Source organism: Mustela nivalis (genome assembly GCF_964662115.1).
Source record: "Mustela nivalis genome assembly, chromosome: 15".
Classification (NCBI taxonomy): Eukaryota; Metazoa; Chordata; class Mammalia; order Carnivora; family Mustelidae; genus Mustela; species Mustela nivalis.
Window position 1 is genome coordinate 86,853,071 of NC_139034.1, and position 24,452 is coordinate 86,877,522.

Consider the following 24,452-nt stretch of genomic DNA (forward strand, 5'->3'; position numbering starts at 1 on the left):
TAATTTGAAAAAGCTGTGGTCAAACACCATCAATCTCAATTAGTAACTGAATTTTAACCTATTTTTGGTAAACACCATTAATTCTCTTAAAACATGTACAGTCATTCAAGGAAGAAATTAAGCAAGATACTGAAGGGGTTTCCTAGATCAAGATGTTGATTTTACACCTGAAGAGCTGAGTAAAGCGTTCGGCAGCACCATCAGTACAAAAGCATGGTGTCTAAATGAGCACAATAACTAACTAGTTCCTCAACACTTAAAAGCAGCCTTCCCTTAGAGGGTAGATTCCCTTCACCACCATGTTGCTTGCAGAACTGGCAAGACTGTTTCCAAAAGATAATGTGGAGATACATTTTAAGCCAAGGTATGGCCAAAGTGTTTTAAAAACTGAAGTTAATAGGATCTTATTTGATGTCCTTTTTACCATATTTACTTTGTAAAGGTTTCAAAGGTTCAATTTATAAGACGGTTTTTTTTTTTATTCTTCCTTAACGTCAACAGACTAGCGCACTCTGTTCTTCGGTAGGAGAGAAGAGGCAGGAGTTCGCCTAAACTGCATTACGGTCTGTAACCGAGAGAGACTGATGTTCTCGTAAAAATCCGATCACAGACTCGTAGAGTCCAGTGTGGGGGACTTTACTGTGTGTTCTGTATCTAGATTTAAAGATGAAATCAGCTGCAGGACAGATGACCCGACGTGTGAAAGGGCGCTGGTGCGTGGACAGGACGGTCCCGCACACCCGCCCCGCGCGGCCACTCCCCGCCCCGGGCGTCCCGCACACGACCCGGGCCGCGGCTCCTCGGCCGGGCGCGGCTGATGGGCCGAGTGCCCCCGAGTGGGCCCCCGCGTCCCCGGCGGCCGAGCCCGCGGCGGGAGCCCCCGACGTCGCGGACAGCACCGGGCCCGGCCAGCGCCTGCCCGCGGGGGCGGCGGACGCGCGGCCCGGAAGCAGCAGTTCGCGGCTCCGCGGGGTCCTGCGGTGGCACCTCGGGTCCGGGGCAGCACCGAGCGGGCTCCGGTCACTCCGCCCTCGAGCCCCGCGCCGGAAGGCGAGCCCCGACGAGCCGCGAAGGGAGCCGAGCCGGGGAGGAAGCCCGGGCCCGACGTCCCGGCCGCGCGGACCTCACCGGCCCGGCCCGACCCTCCGGCGCCTCCCCAGGGCAGGCGGTGCGGCGCGCGGGCCCGGAAGAGCGTGCCCCGCAGCGCGCGCAGATCCGAGCGTGCGTCAGAGGGACGCGCCGCGAAACGCGCACCGACGGCAGGACGCGCGACGGCCCCAGTGTGCGCGTGCGCACGTGCTTCCGCAGGCACGCGCGTGTGTGCAGCCGCGCATGCGCGCGCATGCGTGCGCATGCGTGCCTGCGTGCACTCGCCCGCGCACGGACGGAGCGGCGGAGCGGCTGACCGGGGAGCCGAGGCGCGCGGCTCGGGAAGGTGGACGCGGCGCGGCTCCGCCGGGAGCAGCGCGAAGCCCGCCCGCAGCGGGAGAAGAACAGACTTCGGGCGGCAGGGAGGTGAAGAGCCGGTGCCTGGCGCCTGCGCCGCGGGGCTGTGGGATCCCCGAGGCCGCGCTCGCTCGGCGGCTTCGCTCGCGCTGGGGCCCGGCCCCCCGGATCCGCGGAGCAGCTCTGCGCCGCTTCGGGACGCACTCGTCGTCCGGGTGGTCCTCGGTCCCCGCCGCGCGACGGCTGCCGGGCCCGGGGCCCAGCGCGCTGCGGGCCCCGCGGGGACTGGACGGACGCGGCCGCAGCCCGCCGCTGGTCCCGGGGCTCGCCTGGGTGCCCCGACCTGGGACCGGGACGCCCGACCTCCGGCGCGCCCGCTGCTTGCAGGGGACAGCGTCGCCGCGCGGCCTCCCGCCACAGCAGCGGAGCGGGCGGACGTCCGCAGGCCGCGGAGAGGAGACGCGCTGGCCCCGCGCGGAGAGGATGCGGCACCCCCGGCCCTGCGTCAGGAAGCAGCGGGTCTGGGATCACGACTGTCCGGCCGCTTCCACCCTGGTCCCTGAAACCCGGACCAGAGCAGAGGCAGGAGGGCCAGCCCCAGGCCTTGCAGACGGTACAGTCTGCTCTCTGCCAAATAACTCCACTTTCATAAAAATATGTCCTTTGACGATGTGGGGTCTTCTCTGTGGAAGGAAGACTGCAAGGGTCCGGCATCCATGGATGTTTCCAAAGCATCCGATCTCCCACCCCAAACTAGGGCAAACGTGAAAAACAAGGAAACAAAATTGGAGGAGGGGGTCTAACCCAGGAGCCCTGAGCACACTGCCCGATTTTAGGTGCCTCCTCATGGAATGTTCAGTTTGCCTTTCCCTGGCCCAAGCCCCTAGCTCAGCTCTGGTCCCTACAGGGCTCACTCTCGCAGCGCTGTCTCCCTCGCAGCGGATGGCAGTGTCCAGTCTGGGGTTTATGGGCGCCATTACTCCTCTAATGTTTTCCTGGGCCGTGAGATCGTGAGGGCCGTGAGGGCAGGTGTCAGGCCAGCCCCGCTCCCCACTGCCTGGGGCCATCAGCACACTGCACACAGAGCAGAAGCTAGGAAGAACCCCAGAAGGAAGGGCGGGTGGGGTGGGGGGGTGGCATGGTGGACATTACTTTTCTGGCTCCGGAACTCCAATGGATCTTACTATAGATAGACTTTGTTCCTTCACCAATCTTCTAGGGGAAGCCATTGCAAAATCAAGCTGTTAGCTGGACACTAAAAGTCTCATCTTCACATCAACTTACAGCATGGATTTCCTACCTAGAATCAGTGAAATCACAGATGACCCTCATGTGCTTTGATGGGAAATCCATCAACTTCACGATCACACAAGATGTGTGTAAGGGATTCTTGTCTATCCATTGCCAGAAGCACCTTCCAGCTCTTCGTAGGCTGGTCTGGAAGCACGCGGTCAGCACCCCCTCATGCTAAGGAAGGGGAGCCCCTCCCGAAGGACCGGTAGCCAGGAATGATTTCATGGTGGAATAGCAGCAACCACCCAAGAACCATCCATTGTTAGCTCCTCGCACTCCCCTGCGAAGAAATGGGGCAGCAATTTAACCTCTTCGGGCCAGATAAGCCCTGTACCTTTATAAAATCGTGTGCTCAAGCGGTGGAGGTGGGCTCAGCCATGGTGGAGACCAGACTGTGTTCAACTGCACCTTTAACATTTCTGATGGATTTGCCAAAGGGGAAAGACGACAGAGGGGCACCACTTCCCAGCGCATCTGGTTTGCTCGTTACCGCTGACTAATTCTTCCTTTGTGTGATGGTGCATTGTGCTGAGCCCCTTGACAAGGATGAGGGTTCTGCTAATACCATTTTTGTGGGTGCAGCTTTCCCCGCCCACGCGACATAATTCCTTTGCCTCCTTACGTGCCGTCTGGGAACATATTTTCAATGTTTGTGATACTCTACCAACAAACAGGAGGAAAACCCAAATGCACCATTTTCACGTGTCAGGGTTGGGTTTACGGTGTCTTTGATCTTGAATTAAAACACACAGTCGCGTGTTACTCCTTCCAGAAGAAAGCTGTATTCCCGACAAGCAATGTGTTCACAGGATCCTATTTACCGAAAAAATTCTTTTCTCGCCACACACAGTCAAGACGAGGGCCGTTGGGGCCCCGCACTGGGATGACGGCATCCACTCACATGAGGTGTGTCGGGCTTTAAAAGTCATAGGACACAATATTCCACTCAGGAAATTTGATTTTCTGCTACTCCTTCTAAACATGGAAACAAGATCAAATCACTATTTTTAAAGCCACACTAGATGAGTTGTGTTCCAAATATAGCTGAAAAGCAAAAAATGTCGGGTTTTTTATGATAGTAATGGATCACAAGTGTCAGGGTCTCAGAAGCACATGAAAAGGGGCAGATTTTATGGAGTGGAGAGAAAGAGGCAGAGGGGCGGAAGTGGGGCAGCACAGCCCATGATACCTCCTACGCTAGGGGACGGGGGCATCCCCATGGTGTCCAAAGCTTAAGTGAGACATCCGCGTGGGGCTTGTGCGCAGAGTAAAGTAAACCCACTGAACATAGATCTGTTCGTACTGACTTCCCTATGGCATATGGTGACCATTGTAACCCTTGGGTTTAAGTTTTTTAAACATTTAAGGCCAAACAACTATTAAAAAAAAAAAAGACAAAAGTAGGGGAATGTGGGAACCCATGTTGATTCTCATGAGGATCTGCCAGATGATGAGTCATGTGTAATATGTGGAAATAGGAAATAGGAGACATCTGGAAGAAATCTTGGCATTACAAGACACCAGAAAAAACATGGAAAGGGAAAGAGGGTGTATTAGCCCAAGGGATCCGCCAACAGGCAGAGAAGGAACAGGCCATCCGACCCTGCAACGAACACCGGGTGCTCCCAAAGTGATCAAAGTAGGCACTTGGGGTGCCTGATCCCTCCCGTGGCAAAACTAAAGGAAAGTTCTCAAAGGTTCCCCTTGTAAAATCGGGAACAGGGACAGCTGGCTGGGGGAGGGGAAGGGCTCAGGCAACGCCTGCAATTGCACGCATGTCAGGAAAAGCAGCTCACGAAACCCTGCAGGGGGCTTGGAATGCACCAACGAAGAGCTGGGTCCCCTTATATTTTAAGGGATAAGGATTCTGGAAAATGAACGATAAAATCACAACACTGACTAGAAATTGGACAGTGTTTCCAGACAGACCTCCCAAGTGAGTGCATCTCATTTTTCCTGCACCAAAAGCATCCAAAAGCTATAAACATGCTTCCTAACAATGGTTCTGTGGTTGTGAAAACTTCCTAACGTCTCTTTAATTGAGGTCCTGGGAGAGCTGCTGCCCCAGGTGTACCCCGTCCATGGCTCTGGTCTTGCAGACTTCACGTGGGAACTGGGACGCCCCCACCAGGCAGGGTCCACCTCTGTCTTTACACCCAGAAGCCCGCCCGCAGCCAGGCCAGCCAGCAAGGTCTGTCCCCTTGTCCACGCAACTTTAAAATTCCACTACTGCCAAACTGACACGTACCCACCTAAAGACATTTTCAGTTTCCCGAGTGCTTTTAGCACAATGCCTTCCACTTGACCCTTTCAGCAGCTGGGAAACTGCAAGTCTAAGGCCCCCTTCCTCGTTCTTAGGGGAACGTGGTTGACATGACCTGATAGGACAGACTCAGCTGGGAGATGGCAAAGCTCACATGAGAATTACGGCTTTGATTCCACAAGATAGTGCTCCCCCAGAGGCTCTCCCCAGCCTGACAGAGGACCAAATGTATCTGGAGAACGGTACATGCTATGCCACACCTTGAACACTCAGAAGCTTATTTAAGATCCTGAGATGCCCCAGCTTGGAAACCACAAACAACCACTAAAACATAACTCAGTGTTCCCCAGATTCATTTGTCCTTGGAACATTCTTCCTTATTCCATCCCAAAGGAAACATCTCTTAACATCTCAAGATGCTCTTCAGATCATTGTTTGGGGAAAGGCCAAACTGCACACTGTCGCCTTTCGGAAATGCTCAAAAACACTTATAAAAATAAAGATATCCAATCAGTATCAAAAATACCAGAAGTTATTTCAAATATGCTAAACAAATCTTAATTTTATGAACTAAACTTCAAAATATTAAGAGGTTTAGATATTAATATTTTGTGGCAAGTAGCACTTTCTTCTGTATTTTGACTATATATTTCAAATTTTACTAGTAGAAAGATGGAATTTATTTTAAAATAGACAAGATTCTGAAATTCTCACTAAGATGGAGTACAGTGTTTAGCAAATAGATAATCATTATTATTGATTCATTATGATTAATCCAATTTAGTTTATTTGAAGTTTCAAAGAATTTATACAAAGTATATTTACTTCCATTTACTTGAAGAAAACATTAACTCTCTAGGGATAAATATGACACCTTCAGTATTTAGAACAATGATTAATATAATTTAGTTTATGGGAAAAATACTTTCAATAACCTGACAAAAACTAAGAAAATAGTATATAACATGTATGTGTAATTCTATACTGAGTGAAAACAGAGTAACTAGTTGTTACATAAAGTATAACATACAAAGCACTCTAGTATTTTTTATTTCACAATGAATGCATGGCTAAAAATATTTCTGTTATTAGCCATGAGTAAATGAAAAGAGTGATGAAATAAATATGTGAATTAATTGAAGACCATTCAATGTTGTCCCCATCTCAAAAAAAAGTTTCATTTAATATTGAAAGAATAGTATGAGCTCTCTGTTGATGGTTGTAGGAGAAAGTGAGACCCTTTGTCGTTAAAGCAGTGTCAAACCCCGAGGCCTTTCTGAGCACCGTAAGACACACAGCTAATCCCCACACTCCCATCCAGCGGGCCAGCAAGGTCTCTGCCAAGAGCAGCTGACGGAAAGTGGCCAATGTAAAATGGCACACAGGATTAGAGAGAGGGAAGTCTTGTCTCCTCTCTTGTCTTTAGAAATGATGACCTTTACAGCATTCCTTGCACTTTCTTTCTTAAGTCTTGTGCGCCTGAGAGAAAGACCCTAAAAATACTTGTTGGTTATCTCTCGAAGTGCCTGGCAAAGTAGCGGCTGAGAAGGGCACGCGACAGAGTCACGGCCACACAGCAGCTCTGAGCAGCCTGTGGAAAGAGAAGATGCCTCTCTCCAGCCACAGAAGAGGCCGAGAAACAAGAAGATGGCCCTCGTCTCTGACCATGCCCAGAATGCCTAAGAAATGTGGCCATACTGGCCTCCTGGGAAATCAAGGAGGCACGCCCACTACGTAAGAAACAGGGTGACTCCCTCTCGACCAGTGATGGATTTCCTACAGGACACAGACTGTGCCAGACTTCCTAAGGACAGGGTAGAGGCCCTGCGATGCCCACCATGGAGGTGCTCTGGGATCTTCTGATGCTGGCCCGAGAAGCCCGCCCCTAAGGGTTTTATTCTGAATGCTGTTGGAATGAAGACCCCCGAACGTGAGCGAATGTGGATTCCTCGGGCTGGGCTTCCCCTGAGCTGCCTCTAGTTGGGAGCGGGGCTCCAACGTGGGCACATGACCTGGGACCTGCCGTGTGTCACAGACAAGGTGGCTCCCTGTGGGCATCTGTTTAACCCAGTGGATGCTCGTCCGCAACAGGACAGGGGAGGTCTGCCCATGGCCCCAAAGGCATAGGTTCATTTCTTTGCAGGGCCCCAGCAGTCCCTCCCAGCACTAAGAGGAAGGCTTTGCTTTCCCGGGCCGGTGGCCAGCAGCACAGCGTCCACCCCATGGATTCAGGTGTGAGCAACAGGAGCTTGCCCAAAACTTGAGGAAGCTCCGAACAGTGAGTTCATCTCCTTGGGCTCTCCCCGATCTCGCTCTTCTCATCCTGCATGATGGGGTCTGACTAGCGCTGGTATCCTGCTGCTGACCTCACGTTGCCTCCACGAGACGCGGCTGCCTCAGTGGCTCTCGCTCCTGGCTGTCCTCCTCCCCTGGCCCCAGGAGACATGGCCAAATCTGCAGATGTTCTGGTCGACACAGATGGGGGAGAAGGTGCTCTCAGCACTGGGTGGGAGGCGGCCAGGGGTGCTGCTAGGCATCCTGCCAAGCCCGGGAACTCCCCACCACAAAGAACGAGCCCACCTGAAAGGTCAGAAGTACCAAATGCAGAGAGCCTGGACTAGCTGGTTTCTTCAGCTGGAAAATGGGTATAATAATAACACACATGAAAAATCAGCACGTGCCTGACCCAAGGGAGATGTTCAATACACATCAACTCTCTTCTCTTTCTCACTCTGAGACCCCAAAACCAGGACTTCCCTGTCCCGCCGAGATCTGTTGTGAATCAGCAGAAGCTACGATGTCGTGTCAAGATGCAGACCGACGGGTTTGTACGGAGGTCTGCTGTGGGATGGTCACTGACTGTGGCAAACCAGCTGACAGAGCAGCCGCTGCCCAGCATAAGCCGGGAAAAGAGCATCCCACGGCAAGAGTGACATGAACATCCTCCTAGATTTCCAGGGCCCAAAACAGAGCCACTTCCAGACTGGCCAGACTTCTCCACCCTTCCAAATCAGATAAGGCACACATTCTAGACAAAAACAAATTCCATTTTCAAAGTCCTCTGCTTTGCGAGCGATCTGGGACTGGCCTATCTGACCACTGAGCAGCCCTGTGTGGACCCCACATGCGGAGCAGACCGCACACTCAGCAGTAATGGCAGAGTGAGCTTCTCCCCAACACCGCTGGCAAGGATCAGGGTACCAGCAAGTTCAAGTACACTGAGGCTATGAGATACCCACGCAGTTCTCGTTATGTAATAGAAATACTGTAATTCTGTCTAACACAGACTGCTCCCAAGACCCTGGCTGGCAATGTCCCTTCCCAGAGTCACTTTGTTAGGGCCTTTTCTAGGATACACTGACCACGAGAGCCGTTTTCTGGGATTCATGGGCCGAAATCCTGTGTGCATCCTTCTGCCCGTGAGAGACAGGTGATCCTACCCTACACCCAAGCAAGTCGGGGGCCATTAGTGGACACCTAGTACGCCCGCACCCTACTTCGGACTCCGGGCCTCGGGCCACTCCTCTGTGGGACAACCATAGCATTTGTTCTTTCTACTGTTTCTCCTGCAGTGCCATCATTTGCTCCTGATTAGCTTTGTTATTCACTTCAGAGGCAGACCTCTCCCCTCTCTGGTTTAACTTGGAGCTCCTTGTTTTGAACGCCGCAGAACAGAATGCTAGCTTTCCAATAGCGTGGGCTCCCATGGTGAAAATACCTCAAGGACCTCTTACATAAAGTCCATTTTGGCAAAATGTAAATGGCCAATTCCTAAGCATACAGCGGCAACTCTTGGGAACGAGGTGCCTCTCCTACTATCTCACATAACCCGAGAAAATCAGGTTATCCAGCAAAAGAAGAGCTTAACTTTTGGCTATTTCTGCGTAAGCAAGCATTCAGAATGCTAATCAGTTTAAGTAGATAACATTCCCAACAGTGCTGAGGTCCCGGGAAGAACACAAAGTCACTGTGCACAAACCAAGTTAATTACCTAAGAGAAAACATCTGAAGATGGGAGCGCCAGCCAGGGAAGTGGGAAAACAAACAATTCTGCCAGGACCTGATGTCCTGTGAAGGCCTCGGGAGTTGAACTGCTGGACTGTGAGCAAGACCCCCAGGGCTAGATCGATAACTATGGGATTGCAACCCGACCTCAGACCTGCTGCATTAACACTTCCTTCTATCTGGAGAACAGAGGGCGTTCCACTCCTGACATCTCCATGGAAAACAGGACTTTGCCAAAAGAGACCTGGCAGCAGATCCTGGAGACATTCCAGTGTCGGTCGGTGGATCCCAGCAGCCAATCGGTGAGAGGGTCCCTCAAGGCGATGTGGAAAGGCGTGTCTCAGAAACCAGGATTTCCCCATTTCTGAGGCGGCTGACCCTCTGTCCCACTTAGGTAACTCCAACTCTTTCTGAGTTACGTGGCTCTGGTTAGCCCACTTAAAAAGAGGTCAAAATTCACTTAACTTGTAGACACTGAAGAAGAGCAGAATAACTCCTGGAGAACCACAGACGCCCAGCAGGAGCTCGAACGCAGGCCTGGAACCCGAACCACCAGGCTGGACTTCCCTGGTTCACTGTGCACTGGCACCTGACCAGCAGCGCGCCCAGGCCTCGCTCAGAGAATGGGGGGCAGTGGAGAAGGACCCGTTTCCCTCACGGATGTGCCGGCCGAGAATAAATGTGTCTGTTCTCTGACCTGGGGACGAGAGGGGCCCCTGCATCTGAAATCCCAGCTCAGCTGTGCTCCACTCTCTCGGCCCTCACGCTGATTATTTTAACATCAGTTCCAAGACAATTCATGGAAATTTAAAATGTCCTCTATCCGTGGGGTGAAGGACCTCTTCCTTGGTCATGCATGCTGTGTGAACCATGGGACCTAAGATATTTCTGCTCAAGAGGAGAAGACAGCTCTTCATTTCTTGTTGAAAGGACATAATACTAAACCATTTGGCTATTCCCCTAGATTTCAAGAGGCCTTCTGAATCCATTTGACAATTACAGTCTTTGAAAACACAAATTCAGAATGGCTTAACCCACAGCTTACAGGTAGTTTATTTTAAATAATCTTTCTTTCAGAGTAATGTCGAAAATCCAAAGTGGGTGGAGACTGGGTGCTGAGAATGCAGGGTCAGCCCGGAAAGGTCATGGAGGGCCTGGATCTCGGATGTCTGGTCTGCTTGCTGGGAAATCTTCCGGAGGCTTAGCAAGGGAGAGAGCAGAATTCTTCTCCTTCCACCCAATCCCAACAAGAGCACCAGGGCTTTCCAATTTCAAGGCTCAGGTTGGCTGGTCACACAGTGTGAGGCTGGCCCGAGCCCTCATCCCAAGGAAGGAGCACTATCTAGGGGTGTGTCTTTGTCCTCAACACTCCCTAGACCTTCAACACTCCTTAGACCTTCCAGTACCCAAGGGGAGGCTGGCCCTACAGCACGGTTCCTGGTCAAGAGAATCACACCTGGCCTCACCTGAGCGCACCGGACACCACAAGTGTTTCCTCAATGCTCAGTTTGAAAAGAAATGTTTTCGGACCTTCCTTCTGCTGGTGCAGTTGGGTGTAGATGATGCCCAGGACTGAGATGTGGCCCTGCCTCCTCTAGCGATATTTGAACCAAGGCCCTGACTAGCCGTCCTCAGGGCATGTTAAACTTGGCCAAAAATACCTGGGAAATCTACCTGGTTACATATTAACGGGTGGATTTGGGGTAAAAATGAAAATGAAGCAGGCTAGAAAGCACACACACAGAACAGGAAGTCTGAAAAACCAGAGCCATGGGGGGGATGCCACCAAGGTCTGCAGCTGCGGGACGGCGGGGGGTGGAGGGGAGCCTGGAAAGTCATCAGAACGGACCATGTTCTCTTTGAGAGTGAGTCACACGACCCCTGTCCCCCCGAGCCCTGATGCCTTCAGTTACAAGAAAAACACAGCGGTGTTGACACAGGCCTTCATTTCCCGTTTGTTGACACAGGTCCTACTTTTTATAGTTTCAAGAATTTCTGTGTTAGCTCAGTGTGCCGATGTGTATAACTCAAGTTAGACCAAAAGGGGTGTGGGGAGACTGGGGTGTTTCTACACTTGCCTCTACTGTAAAGTCAGTCCTAGGAGCGCGCAGGGGAACTAGCCGGGAAAACTCGCCAAATAGGAAGACGAACAGAACGTGAAAGTGAATTAGAGCTGACACGGCCGGTAAGGAGAGACGCCAGTGTATTTTCACGTACTGCATTTATTCCGAAACGATCCGGGTAATACTGGTGTCACCAACTAGGAGCACATCTTTTTAAAAAAATAATGTTCGTACCTTTTAGCAAGAGGCTAAAAGAAAAACAGAACAAAAACAACACATATTCTGCGCAGACTTCTCTGAATTTCAGGAGTGAGTCTGAGACCTGATGGGCCTCCAGCAGGCCATGAGCAAAGGAAGGAGCATCCTGGCCAGGCGGACCCCCTCCACGCCGGGAGAGCAGGGATCTCCCCTACCCCCACCTGCCTCAGGCCCCAGCCTGCAACAGCCCAGCCCGACTGGCTACCAGGCTGTGCCCTCTCACTGCCATACCTGGTTTCTGGGGCCTCTCCAAGCAATTTCGGGATCCTGCACTGTCACTGGGGAAAACCAGGCAGGCACTCACTCTCACAAAAAACTAAAATGCACCCATCGATTGCCCTCCAATGAAAATGATTTATCCAGACCCATGGGTCTCAAACAGGAGGGGGGAGCACTCGCTTAGAAAAAAAATATTTTAATTTGACATTTGGGGAACAAGAACTATTTACTATTTTCATAAATAAATCTGGACAAGTGCGTTAAGGATTAAAAATTGGTTAAAAATACTAATTTGAGGGGCGCCTCAGTGGCGTAGTAGTTAAAGCCTCTGCCTTCGGCTCAGGTCACGATCTCAGGCTCCTGGGATTGAGTCCCGCATCGAGCTCACTGCTCAGCAGGGAGCCTGCTTCCCCTCTCTGTCTCTACCTACTTCTGTCAAATAAATAAATAAAATCTTTAAAAAAAATACTAATTTGAATAAAGGCCCTCATGTGCAATAGAAACTTTTCATTTTTTTGAGAAAAATGCTTAGTTTTATTCTGACCCATGGATTCCAAGGAATACTATTGGTCCAACAGATTTTCTGCCAATACACATGTCCCTTCTTGAGTCAAAAAAGAATACAGACGAAATCCCTTTTTTTACATTAATTGCCACGAATTATCAGTGTCTTTGGGAAACCACTGTTGAGATTTCCTAGACACCACATTAAGCCTGGTTTTGCCTCTGTATATCACTCTGATGAAATTATTAAAATGGTATAAGGCATTAGCACAAATGGCTGATTATTGGGTTAGAGTTGATGCTGTTTCTAATGATTTCCATATTAATGGCAATTCAGAACGAACTGTTGCAACTTAAGCTTTGGCCACTTACCTTCTGTCCCTTCACTCCATGACAGTCACACTTCCCACAGCCAGAGCCGGCACAACCACCCTGGAAGGAAGAAAAAACATCTTTAAATAGAAGAACTCTTGCAAATTGAGGTCGCTTTTTGAATTGAAATGATTTGGGCATCTTCACCCATTTATGAGAGATGTCCCACCCTCTTATTATGAGCAAGACCTTAAAATATGAGATCCGGATTTGCTCTAATGAGGTTATCACATACATGCCCCGTGGCTCCTCTCTCTTGCCCTACCAGATGAAACAGCAAGCCAGGAGGAGAACAAATCAAAGCGTCGCTTGGTCCACAAAGGGAAGGCCATCATTTATACTTTTTGAAATTGGCTCCCTAGAGATGATTCTAATAGGACATCAACTGTATTTGTAAGGCTGTGATTCTGATTTAGGACTTTCAGACCTGAGACCAGGGAAACTGAGGGCCTAGGAGAGCAGAGTCCATGCTTTGTCCCTTGAATTCCCAAGGACACAGAAGCATGCAACAAACATGTGTGCAAAGAAGAAATAAATGAAGGAGCTGATGTTAAGCCCAACCTTAAAGAACGGATTTTTCATTCAGTTAAAGCTTGAATGAAAAGAACCCAAGCATGTAATAAAATCTGGAGAAAAGGAACATTCTCCAGAATAGATCACATGTTAGGCCACAAAACCAGCTCCAACAAATTCAAGGTCGAAGTCATACTATGCCTCTTTACTGATCACAATGCCATGCAACTAGAAATCAACCACAAGAGAAAATCTGAAAGAGCACAGATACATGGACGTTAAATAACCTGCTACTGAACAATAAATGGGTCAACCAAGAAATCAAAGAAGAAATTAAAAACTATAAGGAAACAAATGAAAATGAAAACACAATGGCCCAAAATCTCGGGTGCACCAAAAGCAGTTCTAAGAGAGAGATTAAGAGCAACATATGCCTATCTCAAAAAGTGAGAAAAATCTCAAATAAAAAACCTGGCCTTACACCTGAAGGAGCTAGAAGAAGAAGAAAAAACAAAACCTAAGGTCAGCAGAAGGAAGGAAATAATAAAGATCAGAACAGAAATAAATGATATAGAAATTAAAATCTAATAGAACAGATCAATGAAACCAGGAGCTGCTTCTTTGAAAAGATCAACAAAACTGATAAACCTCTAGCCAGACTCCTTTTAAAAAAAAGAAAGAGAAAGAGGGAGTGGAAGGACCCAAATAAGCAAAATTACTAATAAAAGAAGAGAAATAACAACCAACACCACAGAAATACAATAAACACAGTATTATGAAAACCTATATGCCAACAATTCAGACAACTTAGAAGAAATGGATAAATTCCTAGAAACATACAATCTACCAAAACTGAAGCAAGAAGAAATAGAAAATTTGAACAGGCCAATACTAGTAATGAAATCAGTAAAACAACAACAACAACAAGAAAAAAACCTCCAAACAAACAAATGTCCAGGACCAGATGGTTTCAAAGGCAAATTCTACTAAATGTTTAAAGAGTTAATACCTGTTCTTCTCAAACTATTCCAGTAAATACAAGAGGAAGGAAAATTTCCAAATTCATTCCAATGAGGCCAGCAACACCCTGATACCAAAACCACATAAAGACATCTCAAAAGAAGAGATAACTACAGACCAATATCCATAATGAACATGGATGAAAAAATCTCAACAAAATATCAGCAAACCAAATCCAACAATACATTAAAAAGATCATTCAACACAATCAGTAGCATTTATTCCTATGATGCAAGGGTGGTTCAATACTCGCAAATCAATCAACATGATACAACACATCAACAAGAGAAAGGATGAAAACCATATGATCATTTCAACAGATGCAGAAAAAGCACTTCACAAAGTACTACATCCATTCATAACAAAAACCCTCAACAAAGTAGGTCTAGAGGGAACATACCCAACATAATAAAGGCCATATATGGAAAACCCACAGCCAACACCATACTCAGTAGGGGAAAACTGAGAGCTTTCCTCCTAAGGTCAGGAACAAGACAGGGATGTCCACTCTCACCACTTTCATTCAACATAGTACTGGAAGCCCTAGCCACAGCAACAGACAATATTGAGAAATAAAGAACATCCAGATTGGTAAGGAAGAAATAGAACTGTCACTACTTGCAGATGACATTATACTATATAAAGAAAACCCTAAAGCCTTCACCAAAAAAACTACTAGAACTGATAAATAAATTCAGTGAAGTCTCAGGATACAAAATCAAGGAACAAAAATCTGTTGAATTCCTATATACTAATAATGACGCAGCAGAAAGGGAAATTAAGAAAATAATCCCATTTACAATTATACCAAAAACAATAAAATATCTACAAATAAACTTAATCAGAGGTGAAAAACCTATTATCTGAAAACTATAAAACACTGATGAAAGAGGAAAGAAAAAAACCCACTGATGTAAGAAATTCAAGATGACACAAGAAATGGAAAGACATTCCATGCCCGTGCACTGGAAGAACAAATATTGTTACAATACCATACTACCCAAAGCAATCTATATATTCAGTGCAATCCTTATCATAATACCAATAGCATTTTTTCACAGAACTAGAACAAACAATCCTAAAAGTTATATGGAACCACAAAAGACCTTAAATAACCAAAGCAATCTTGAAAAAGAAAAATAGACTGGAGGTATCACAATTCGAGACTTCAAGTTATATTATGAAACAGTAGTAATCAAAACAGTATGATATTGGCATAGAAACAGACACATAGATCAATGGCATAGAATAGAAAGCCCAGAAATAAACCCACAATTACATGGTCAATTAAACTTTGACAAAGGAGGAATGACTATACAATGGAAAAAGACATTCTCTTCAACAAATGGTGTTGGGAAGCCACATGCAAAAGAATGCAGCTGAACCACACTTTCTTACACCATACACAAAAATAACTCAAAATGGATTAAAGACCTAAATGTGAGACCTGAAACCATAAAAGTCCTAGAAGTGAGCATAGGCAGTAACTTCTCTGATATTGGCTGTAGCAATATCTTTCTAGCTCTCTCTCCTGAAGCAAGGGAAATACAAGCAAGAATAAACTGTTGGGACAGTTGCACAGTGAAGGAAACAATCAACAAAACTAAAGGGCAACATACTGAATGGGAGAAGGTATTTGCAAATGACATATCCAATAAAGGATTAGTATACAAAATATATAAAGAACTGATTCAACTCAGCACCCAAAAAATAAATGACCCAATTAAAAAAATGGGCAGAAGATATGAACAGACATTTCTCTGAAGAAGACATCCAGATGGCCAAAGGACAGATGAAAAGATGCTCAGCGCCATTCATCATCAGGTAAATGCACATCAAAACTGTAATGAGGCATCACCTCACCTGTCAGAATGGCTAAAATCAAAACACAAGAAACAACAAGCGTTGGGAGAATGTTGAGAAAAAGGAGCCCTGGTGCTCTGTTGGTGGGAATGAAGACTGGTGCAGCCCCTTTGGAATGCAGTATGGAGGGTCCTCGAAAAGTTAAAACTCGAACTACCCTATGATCCACCAACTGCACTTCTGCACCAACTGCACTTCATTATCCAAAAAATACAAAAACACTCATTCAAAGGGACATGTGCACCCCAATGTTTATAGCAGCCTTATTTACAACAGCCAAGCTATGGAGACAGCCCAAGTGTCCATCGATAGATGGGGGATAGAGAAGATCCAAGATACATATACCACGGAATCGTACTCAGCCATAAGAAAGAAGGACATCTTGCCATTTGCAGTGATGCGGCCGGAGCTAGGACAACGCTAAGTGAAACAGGTCAGTCAGAGAAAGCCAAATACCATATAATTCCACGGAATTTAAGAAACTAATGAGCAAAAGGAAGAGAGAGAGAGAGAGAGAAACCAAGAATCAGACTCTTAACTATAGAGAACACACTGACGGTTACAAGAGGGGAAGTGGGTGGGGGCATGGGGATTAAGCACTCATCATGATGAAAAAAATGAAACAATATAAAGTAGCATCCTGTTAAAATAATAAACAAACAAATAAATAAAGAGCTGGGGAAGAAGGGAACTAATGTGTTCAGAAGTCCACCAGGTGCTACAAACAACCACCTCTCGTGCTGTCTGACCAGCTAACAGCCATACTGAGGTCCATGCTACCATGTCCATTGCACAGATGTGAAATCTGACTTTGGATGTTCAATATAACACACTAAGACAAGGTTGACGCCAACTTCCATGATGTAAAACTGCCAGCACATTAAAAGGTCAAAGTAGGATGATGCCTACGTACAGTTACAATTTTCTTAGACCCAAATTTTACACGAAGACAGACACAGGGGTCGTAGACAGAATATAAGAGGTCGTGACAAGGAGAAAGTGAGTGAATGAGGTTTATTAGAGGCTGTGTATCTGGTGTGAGATAAAATGTGTAACACTGTGAATGGTACAGTCATCACGTGCAGTCTATTTTTTTTAACAATATCATCAAGCCTTAGCCTCGCTGCCATGGAGATCTTCTGCGGAAAACAACGGCATCTGGAGATATTTACTACATAAAGTGAAAATCTGAACAAGTGCCTCCAAGACAGTGAGCTTTTATTAATTTTATATTTTGGAAATGGGGACAGTTGACAACAGTCCAAACAGAGATGATGGCTCTGTTTCTTTCCCTCGCTCCCACTGGGGGCAACTTCAGCAAGCTATCTCATAACCTCCTAACTAAATCAAGCCCTGTGCCCAGTTTTGCTTCACCATCTGGGTTTTGGTGACCACTGAGAGTTTTCCCAAGAGGGAGGTCAAAATCTTAAGCCTGTGCTCCGGGAGGTTCATCCAAAATACCCAAAGCCAAGTACTCAGTGACCCAAGAACCATACCCCAATCATCACCATCTCCGGCCTCATCCCCCCCGGGGGCTGGCTGCGCCCCACTTGGGCTCCCACAAGGGTGGGTGATATGCCTCTATTACGACACCCGTCCAGTGCTTCACACAGCCTTTCCTTGGGTGCACACCCCCCCCAGGGACTCTGAGAGCACTTGGGACCAGCCCAGAGTCCCACCACGTGTGATACGGATCGCATCTCATCTGACAGAGCGGAGGCTGGAAGAGCTGCGCCGGGAAATAAAGCAGAGCACTCAGGAAACAAGGATTCGTCGTCAACCGTGAGGACCTACGGGAGCTCCAGGGTGGTTCAAGCATTAATCAACAGACGTCTTAGAATAGTGGAAACAGCAATGGCTCCCCGGCCGCGGGTGGCCGTTCAACCAGCCTGAACAGCAAGTGTACAGAACGCTCCAGCCACACCGGGAGGGCAGCTCCCAACAGACGACTGCCTTACCTACGTTACCAGTCCAGACAGGAGACTGCGGCCAACTATGGGCCTGGCCGGGGAAGTGGGGGCTCCTGGAGCTGCCGGGTGGGCCCCCAGACCAGGAAAACCTGGCAGGCGAGGCATCCCAGTCCCTGGGGCTCCGGGTCAGGCCACCCCTTGGCCCAGCCCTACAGCTCTCCTCCTGCTCCTGAGTCAGGTTCAGGAACACGCCTCTGCTCTTTCAACTCTGCTAAACCCCATCCCACTCCTACAGATGCCAGAAGGAAAAATCAACCAGGCTAAGACTCATTTATCTGGTAGGAAAGAAACGTCCACCTACCACCCAGGCTCAGCTGGCCAGAACCCAAGAACAGCCTGAAGCAGGACGGGCTCGTCTCCTCGCCTCCAGTACAGGTCAGTAAGGTTTCTTCTAAACGCCAGGGCAGGCCGAGAATCACGTAACTGAAGCTCAAAATGGCTACTTGGTGATTCTGGGTTTTCTCTTTGAAATGCTGATTAAAATCTCCAAAGCTTATCTCCATTCAATTTGAGGGAAGTTATAAACATGAATTTCCTGGAGCTGTTCCCTTAAGCTCTCAGCAAATGCTTTCATTGCAAGGGACACCAGATAAGAGGTGACAGGGCCATGGCTGTGGATGTTGGGGTCAAGTCGCTTCTTGTGCCTTTGCGACAGAAACCCACCGCACATGCGTGTGTAACAAATGGCCAGTTTTATCTCAGGCAAGGCTGCAGATCGTGGCCAACTTTGGGAGCCATCTGGGATGACAGATCAAGGACTAGAGCCTTCATGACAGGCTCTGTCGTAGAAATAAAAGATCCTCACCCTGCCCCCACCAGCTTATAGTGTGTATCAAGCAAAATTTTTTTTTAAAAATCCCAAACAAAAGACATTCATGGCTCCTTATCTGCTTTATTCTTGTAGGAAATTTTATTACCAATTCTGGCCCAATAAGAAAATTCCAAAGAATTGATCATTCTAATAATATCTAAATTATGGTCTGCTTTTCAGAACTAAGGGCATTTTTAAACCACGATTTCTGTTTCACATTCTGGGTGGCCTAGCATTTTACGTAAATGGGAAAAAAAAACCTCATTTTTAGACTAACAAAAATCACAAGATGCATGTTTACTTTGCTAAATAATATCTATTTTGCTTTCTTTAGAAGTTCTTATTTATTGAAGTAATCTCTACACCCAACGTGAGGCTTAAACTCACGACCCTGAGATCAAGAGTCACACTCTCCTCGGACTGAGCAGGCCAGGGGCCCCTGAATCTCTTTGCAGTCTCTCTACCCTGGTCCTTAGCGTCGCTGTCCTGTCATGGCCCGTACAGGCCTTCGAGTTGTGATTCAAGGGGCACCGCTGACAAGGACCCCAGTGGAGCTCGAAGGCTCCCTTTCCGCCGGGTATCATGCACGACTCTGGAAGAGCTAATTGACTTGGTTCACGTCAGGAGCCTTAAGTGATGCACATCTCAACTCTTCACCATGAACTGCTAAGTTTCAAAGGATCCACGAACAACACGTGACTCAGATTCAAAATGTCCCCGGTGACCTCACACGGTAAAGACGACATCACAAGTGACACAATTTCCCGAGAAACTAAATTCTGCCTCTGGACCTCCCAGTGGAAGAAAAAGAGGAGCAGGGTCATCAGACTCCGGCAGTCCCCACGGGCCACACATCTGAGACAGCTGCGGAGGGCTACTCATTCTTCCCAGCATCTGGAACATTCTGGGCCCCATCAACCAGCTCTCATGCAGCTGTTCCAGATTCTAGAACAGGAAGAATTTGTCCATTCCGTGAAGGACTCATGCTGCTTCCTGCCTTTCCCCTCCCTGGAGGACTCCAAGAACCTAAAGCAGAGCCTGAGCACTCCTCCCAAACAACAAGGTCATGGCCCAAGAAGCTGGTCACAGCGATGTCCTCCATGTGAAACGGGGCGTGTAGCTGAAGACCCCAAAGTTCATAAAGTTGTGAACCTTGGTCTCTCTTGTAGAAGTGGGCTATCCATGGCCAACACCAGTGGGGTCCCCAGACCGTGGGGAGAAGAGAACCCCAGACAGCTCTCAGCAGAAGAACATCATGTCTACACCCCAGCACTGCAGAAGCACCAAATGAGAACCATGTCTCTCCTGATGGTCCTTCTAGCCTCTCCCCACAGACCCTACAGCCACGGACCCACCACGAGAGTGCAAGAGGCTGCCTCCAGTGGAGGAAAATCCATCATTAGCTCTCCGGGAAGTGTGGCAGAGGCACAGGTCCACACCAACTCCCCGAGCTACTTTAAGCAAAAACTAACATGACCATGTGAAGGGAGTGCCAAAGGTCCAACAAAGCAGACCCTACAACAAGTGTCGCTTCCAGTCTGTTCTGGCCTCTTTGTACTTTTCAGGACCTGACAAAATAATGAATATTATACACATTTTCTTCCATGCCCCCACTTAAGACTTCCGGAGAGTCAAACCGTCAGCATTAATGCTGTAAAGTACGTTAAGCTCTAAAAATTCCCAGAGATTTAGGATATGCCGAACGAGTGCCAAAGAAGGAAGAGGAATGACGGGGGTCAGTGACTCGAAAGGCAGCCTATTTCCGGTCTTCCTCTGGTCTCCAGACCAACAGGAGCTCTTCTCAACAACCTTCAAGTGAGCGCTCCGTGTGGGAACACAGGAAGGGGGTGGCACGCTAATTCTTGAGGAGAGAGCCCTTTTATTCACCAAAGGATGCCAAGTGCTGCGCCCTCCGCGTGTGTGTGCACGCGAGTGTGTGTGGGGAGTGCGGGTGCGCGCACAGGAGCCCACACGCAGGCCGTCCCGTGCTAAGCTGCCAACTGGGACACGTCTCCTGCAGGAAGCCTCATCTGCAAGGAGCAGAGCGGTGAAGGCTCGATTTCCTGACTTTCCCCCGCTTCTGATGGAAGGTGGAGCGTTAACATTGCTGCTTTAACAATTTTTATGTGTTTCACATCCCACCAAATAGGGACATGTGGAGGCCTGCCAAGTCTGAATAGCTTATCTTTCACATTCCTTTGTGCATTCCCCATGCTATGCAAAATGTCAAAATAGTTTTCTGGTGATACAACCATCCCAGTTTTCTTCCTGGTTGTAGTACTTCTTCAGGGAATCTTTGGGATAATTACCAGCTCAAGAAATATGTGGAGACAGAGGACTGTTTCAGGGCTACTTGGGTAGAAATAAAATGTGTGAAGGAACCAAACATGGAGCTTCCTTCCAGAGGCACAGCCCCCGCCCCCACCCAGTGGGTCTGTCAAGTGGGACAGACACTGGACAGCCTCTGGGCAGCATCTCGGGGGCTTTCCGAGCCGAGCGCACACCTGCCGTGCATCCCACAGGTGCGCGCATGTGTCACTGGGCCATCACCGGAGACACACTTGCACACCGTCACTGCTGCCACCACCTTGATTAAACACTGGTGTGAGCCACACGCCACCAGAGCTCCGTCTTCCCGATTCCAGTTTCATTTCATGTCATTCCCGGACCTGGGTCGCTACGGTGCATCCAAGAGAACGACCCCAAGGAAAGCACGGAGAGCTCTCACGCTCTCTGTGGGGTCTAAAACATCATGAAGAGAGAGAGTGTAATAAATATTAGCATCTCCTAACTCCCTCCCGTTTGTGATTTTAACTCGTACATGCTCTTTTTTGGCCATTCTCGTCTTAAATGTTTGTTTCCTGCCACGAGGTTCTGCGCGGCGCGTCCCCATACCTCCACACGCCGTCACTGCCCGAGACGACCACCTGGCGAGAATCTTAAAACTTAAAGCTGAAAAGCCCGCGCCGTCCGGTCCCCCTGCTCCGACTCCGAGAACAGGTGCCACTATCCAGGCTGAGAGAGGTCAGAGGCCGGGACCGGAGGGGGCTGGTCCCTGCTTGACGAGGGCAGTGGCTACACGGGTGGGGGTTTCCATTCACAAAAATCCGCTGAGCTTTGAACTTAACAATTTTCACTCTTCGTCATACATCGGTAACAGAAAACAAAGCACATCTAGGAAGGTTCCTAGCAGGACTACACACCGTGGCCCAGACAGCAACGGGAGGAACGGACGGACACATATTCACGGAGCAGAGCCTTGTGCCCACTGAGGGTGGGCGACCCCAGCACGGTCGTGTGTCACACACACACACACACACACACACGACCCTGTGCAGCCCAAAGCCTGGCACAACAGGGCAAGCTGGCTGCCTCTGTCTGTACAAAGCTGGAAACTATTGGCTAACCTCAAGGGCTGTCAGTGAGGTTAAGGGGGACCGGGGCGTTTCCAGGCTTCTGTTGGGTGGGTGTGTTCTGTTTGTGCAAAAGGCATTGAGCTGTGTCTCTCTGACTTTACACACTTCTTTAATAAAATCTATCCCTCAGGAAGTGTGCACTGAATTTAAAAATTATTAGCAAAATAGAGGCCAGATGTTGCATTTCTTAAAAGCTTACATTTGTGCACCATTTCGGAACTCCCGGAACTGTGCCTGGCATTATGGACATAAGGGCATGAACCTCCAAGGAGCTTGCTGTCCTTGGGCTCTGTCTGTGTCGGTCTAATTACTATCATCACCATCTTGTTCTGATAAATGTTAGGGATGTGAAGCTCATTCTCCACTATGAACCCAATGGAAAGGAGAATTTAGCTCAATAAAATAACATTTCTGCTCTGTTCAATCATGGAAAACATGGAAACCAAATATCCTTACTACTTTTTGGACTTGGGAAAGATTTCTGTTCTCATTTGAAAACAACCCCAAGTGTTGATACATTCTTGGCAAGAAAGCAAATTAGCATGAAACCTTTGAGAACCGAACTGAACTTGGGACGTGAGCATCTCTGACTAAGCACGGTGCGTGGGAGGCAGGGCCGGAGCCGCAGGCCCGCGGGGGGCTCCCAGTGAACCCCCCGCTCGGAGGAAGTGAGGGTGTCTGCCCGGCTCGCCCGCCCAGCAGCACGGGACCTTGGCTCTGCTCTCTGTCCGCCCACCGGACGGCCTGTGCGTCTCCAAAAGCCTTTGCTGCCCTTCCCCCCACACAGCGGGGGCGGATGTGAAGTGTCCCCGCCCGGGGAACGGAATGGGCCAGAGGGAGCGGCTGGGGCCGGCACTTCACCTCCAGGCCAGTCTTGTCCAGCTGCAAGCAGATGTGACTATAATTAGCTGCCCCGTGACAGGGGCTCAGATGTCTCCGTGTGAAACGAGTTGGTGGGCCAGCGTGTCCGCAGGGACGCATGGGTGGGCGAGGCTGGCGCGGAGGTCTGCGAGGCCAGGCTCCCGGGGCTGCCCTCTCTCTGGCCTGTCGCACGAATGCAGGGGAGTTGATCTGGGCAAAGCGTCCAGCCCCGGGGCCCTCCCACTGAGATGCTCCTCGAATGTTTCTCCAGAGCAAGAGGCTGCCCTGGGTGAAGGCGTGGACTTGGGGGCTCTTCAGCCCCAGATGAAGCACATCTCCTAATTTCGGAGGGAAACCCTCCACCAAGAAAATCCTTGCCCTTGGCGACCGTCCCCAAGTTCCCCAAGCCCTTTCAGCGCAGGGCAGCGTCCCCCCAGCGGCCGCGGCCTCTTCTTCCCTGCCGGCGTCCCCTCGGCACCCTTCTGCCCTGCAGAGGCTCCCCAGAAGGTAGAGAGGAGTCTCCAGCCACTCTCAAAGGACAGCATATTCTACCTGGTCGGGCCAGAAAAAAAAAAAAAAAAAGTGGGACCATTTTCTCCAACCTTGGAAGAAAGTGCAGGGCTCTGGAGGGCGGGTCCGGGAAGCTCTTCTGGCCCTTCTCCTTTCTCATCTCTCCTCTCCCTGTGGCTCCCCAGTACAGCTGGACTGGACTGCTTCCACGCCCCGGCCCAGCCACTGCCCGCCAGGCCCCCCTCGAGTTCTTCCTTCTGCACCCCAGGGCCAGCCCACACGGCGGGGGAGGGGGGAGCAGCACGCGGGCCAGAGCCGCCCATTCATTCCCCTGCTCGCTGCCCCGTGTGACTTCTCCTCTACCCGACGGGTGACGGGAGGGGAGCGCCCGCTGTGCCCAGACACCAAGAGCGGGCGCTGAGCAGGACAGCAAGCAGCAGGGGCCGAAGGCAGCACGTCCCCCGAAAGAGCTGAGCGGCGTCCCACAGACGCAGAGGGACCCTGTCCAAGCATGCGGCGATGGGCGAGCGGGTCCCTGCTGGGTGCCAGCCTGCGGCCAGGTTGGGGGAGGACCCGGGGAGGGGGCGTTGCTGGGAACAAAGAGGCAAATGGGAGATGAATTAAGAGCAGGTGCGGGACGAGAGCTGCGGCACAGGAGGGACACTGCGGTCATCGCGACAGAGCCGCAAACGCATTTCAAAGGAAGTGACGGGGAGATGGACTCTGCTGGGAAGGGAGCAGAACGAGGGAGAGCTGGTGGGGACATGGTCGGGGGCGGGGGCCGGTGCCAGTGGGAAGGCGACAGGTGAGACCGTGCACTCCTGAAGTGGCGGGCAGCCGGATTCTGAGGTCCTGGCCACGTGGTCTGAGCGGAAGTAGCTGACTCCCTACAGAACCATGGCCTCCTGTCCCTAACTTCTGGAGTGACCCTTGGACGCCAGTAACTCGGACACCAATCAGCGAATCTAGAATTGCTATCTCAACGTGAGGGCACATTTCCCGGAGGACACAAATTCTGGGGACCGGGTGTAGCCGGTGCCTTCTGCATTAATCCCTGGTCATTCA

General features: G+C 49.5%; 1 protein-coding gene across 1 annotated transcript in view; it reads right to left on the minus strand.

Annotated features, from left to right (window-relative positions):
* Nucleotides 1-24,452, minus strand: part of COL4A1 (collagen type IV alpha 1 chain) — a 130,728-nt gene that overhangs the window by 61,848 nt on the left and 44,428 nt on the right. Inside the window, exon 2 of the mRNA XM_082701007.1 lies at nucleotides 12,424-12,483. Coding sequence (XP_082557133.1) covers nucleotides 12,424-12,483 — 60 coding nt within the window. The remainder of the gene's footprint in view (nucleotides 1-12,423; nucleotides 12,484-24,452) is intronic.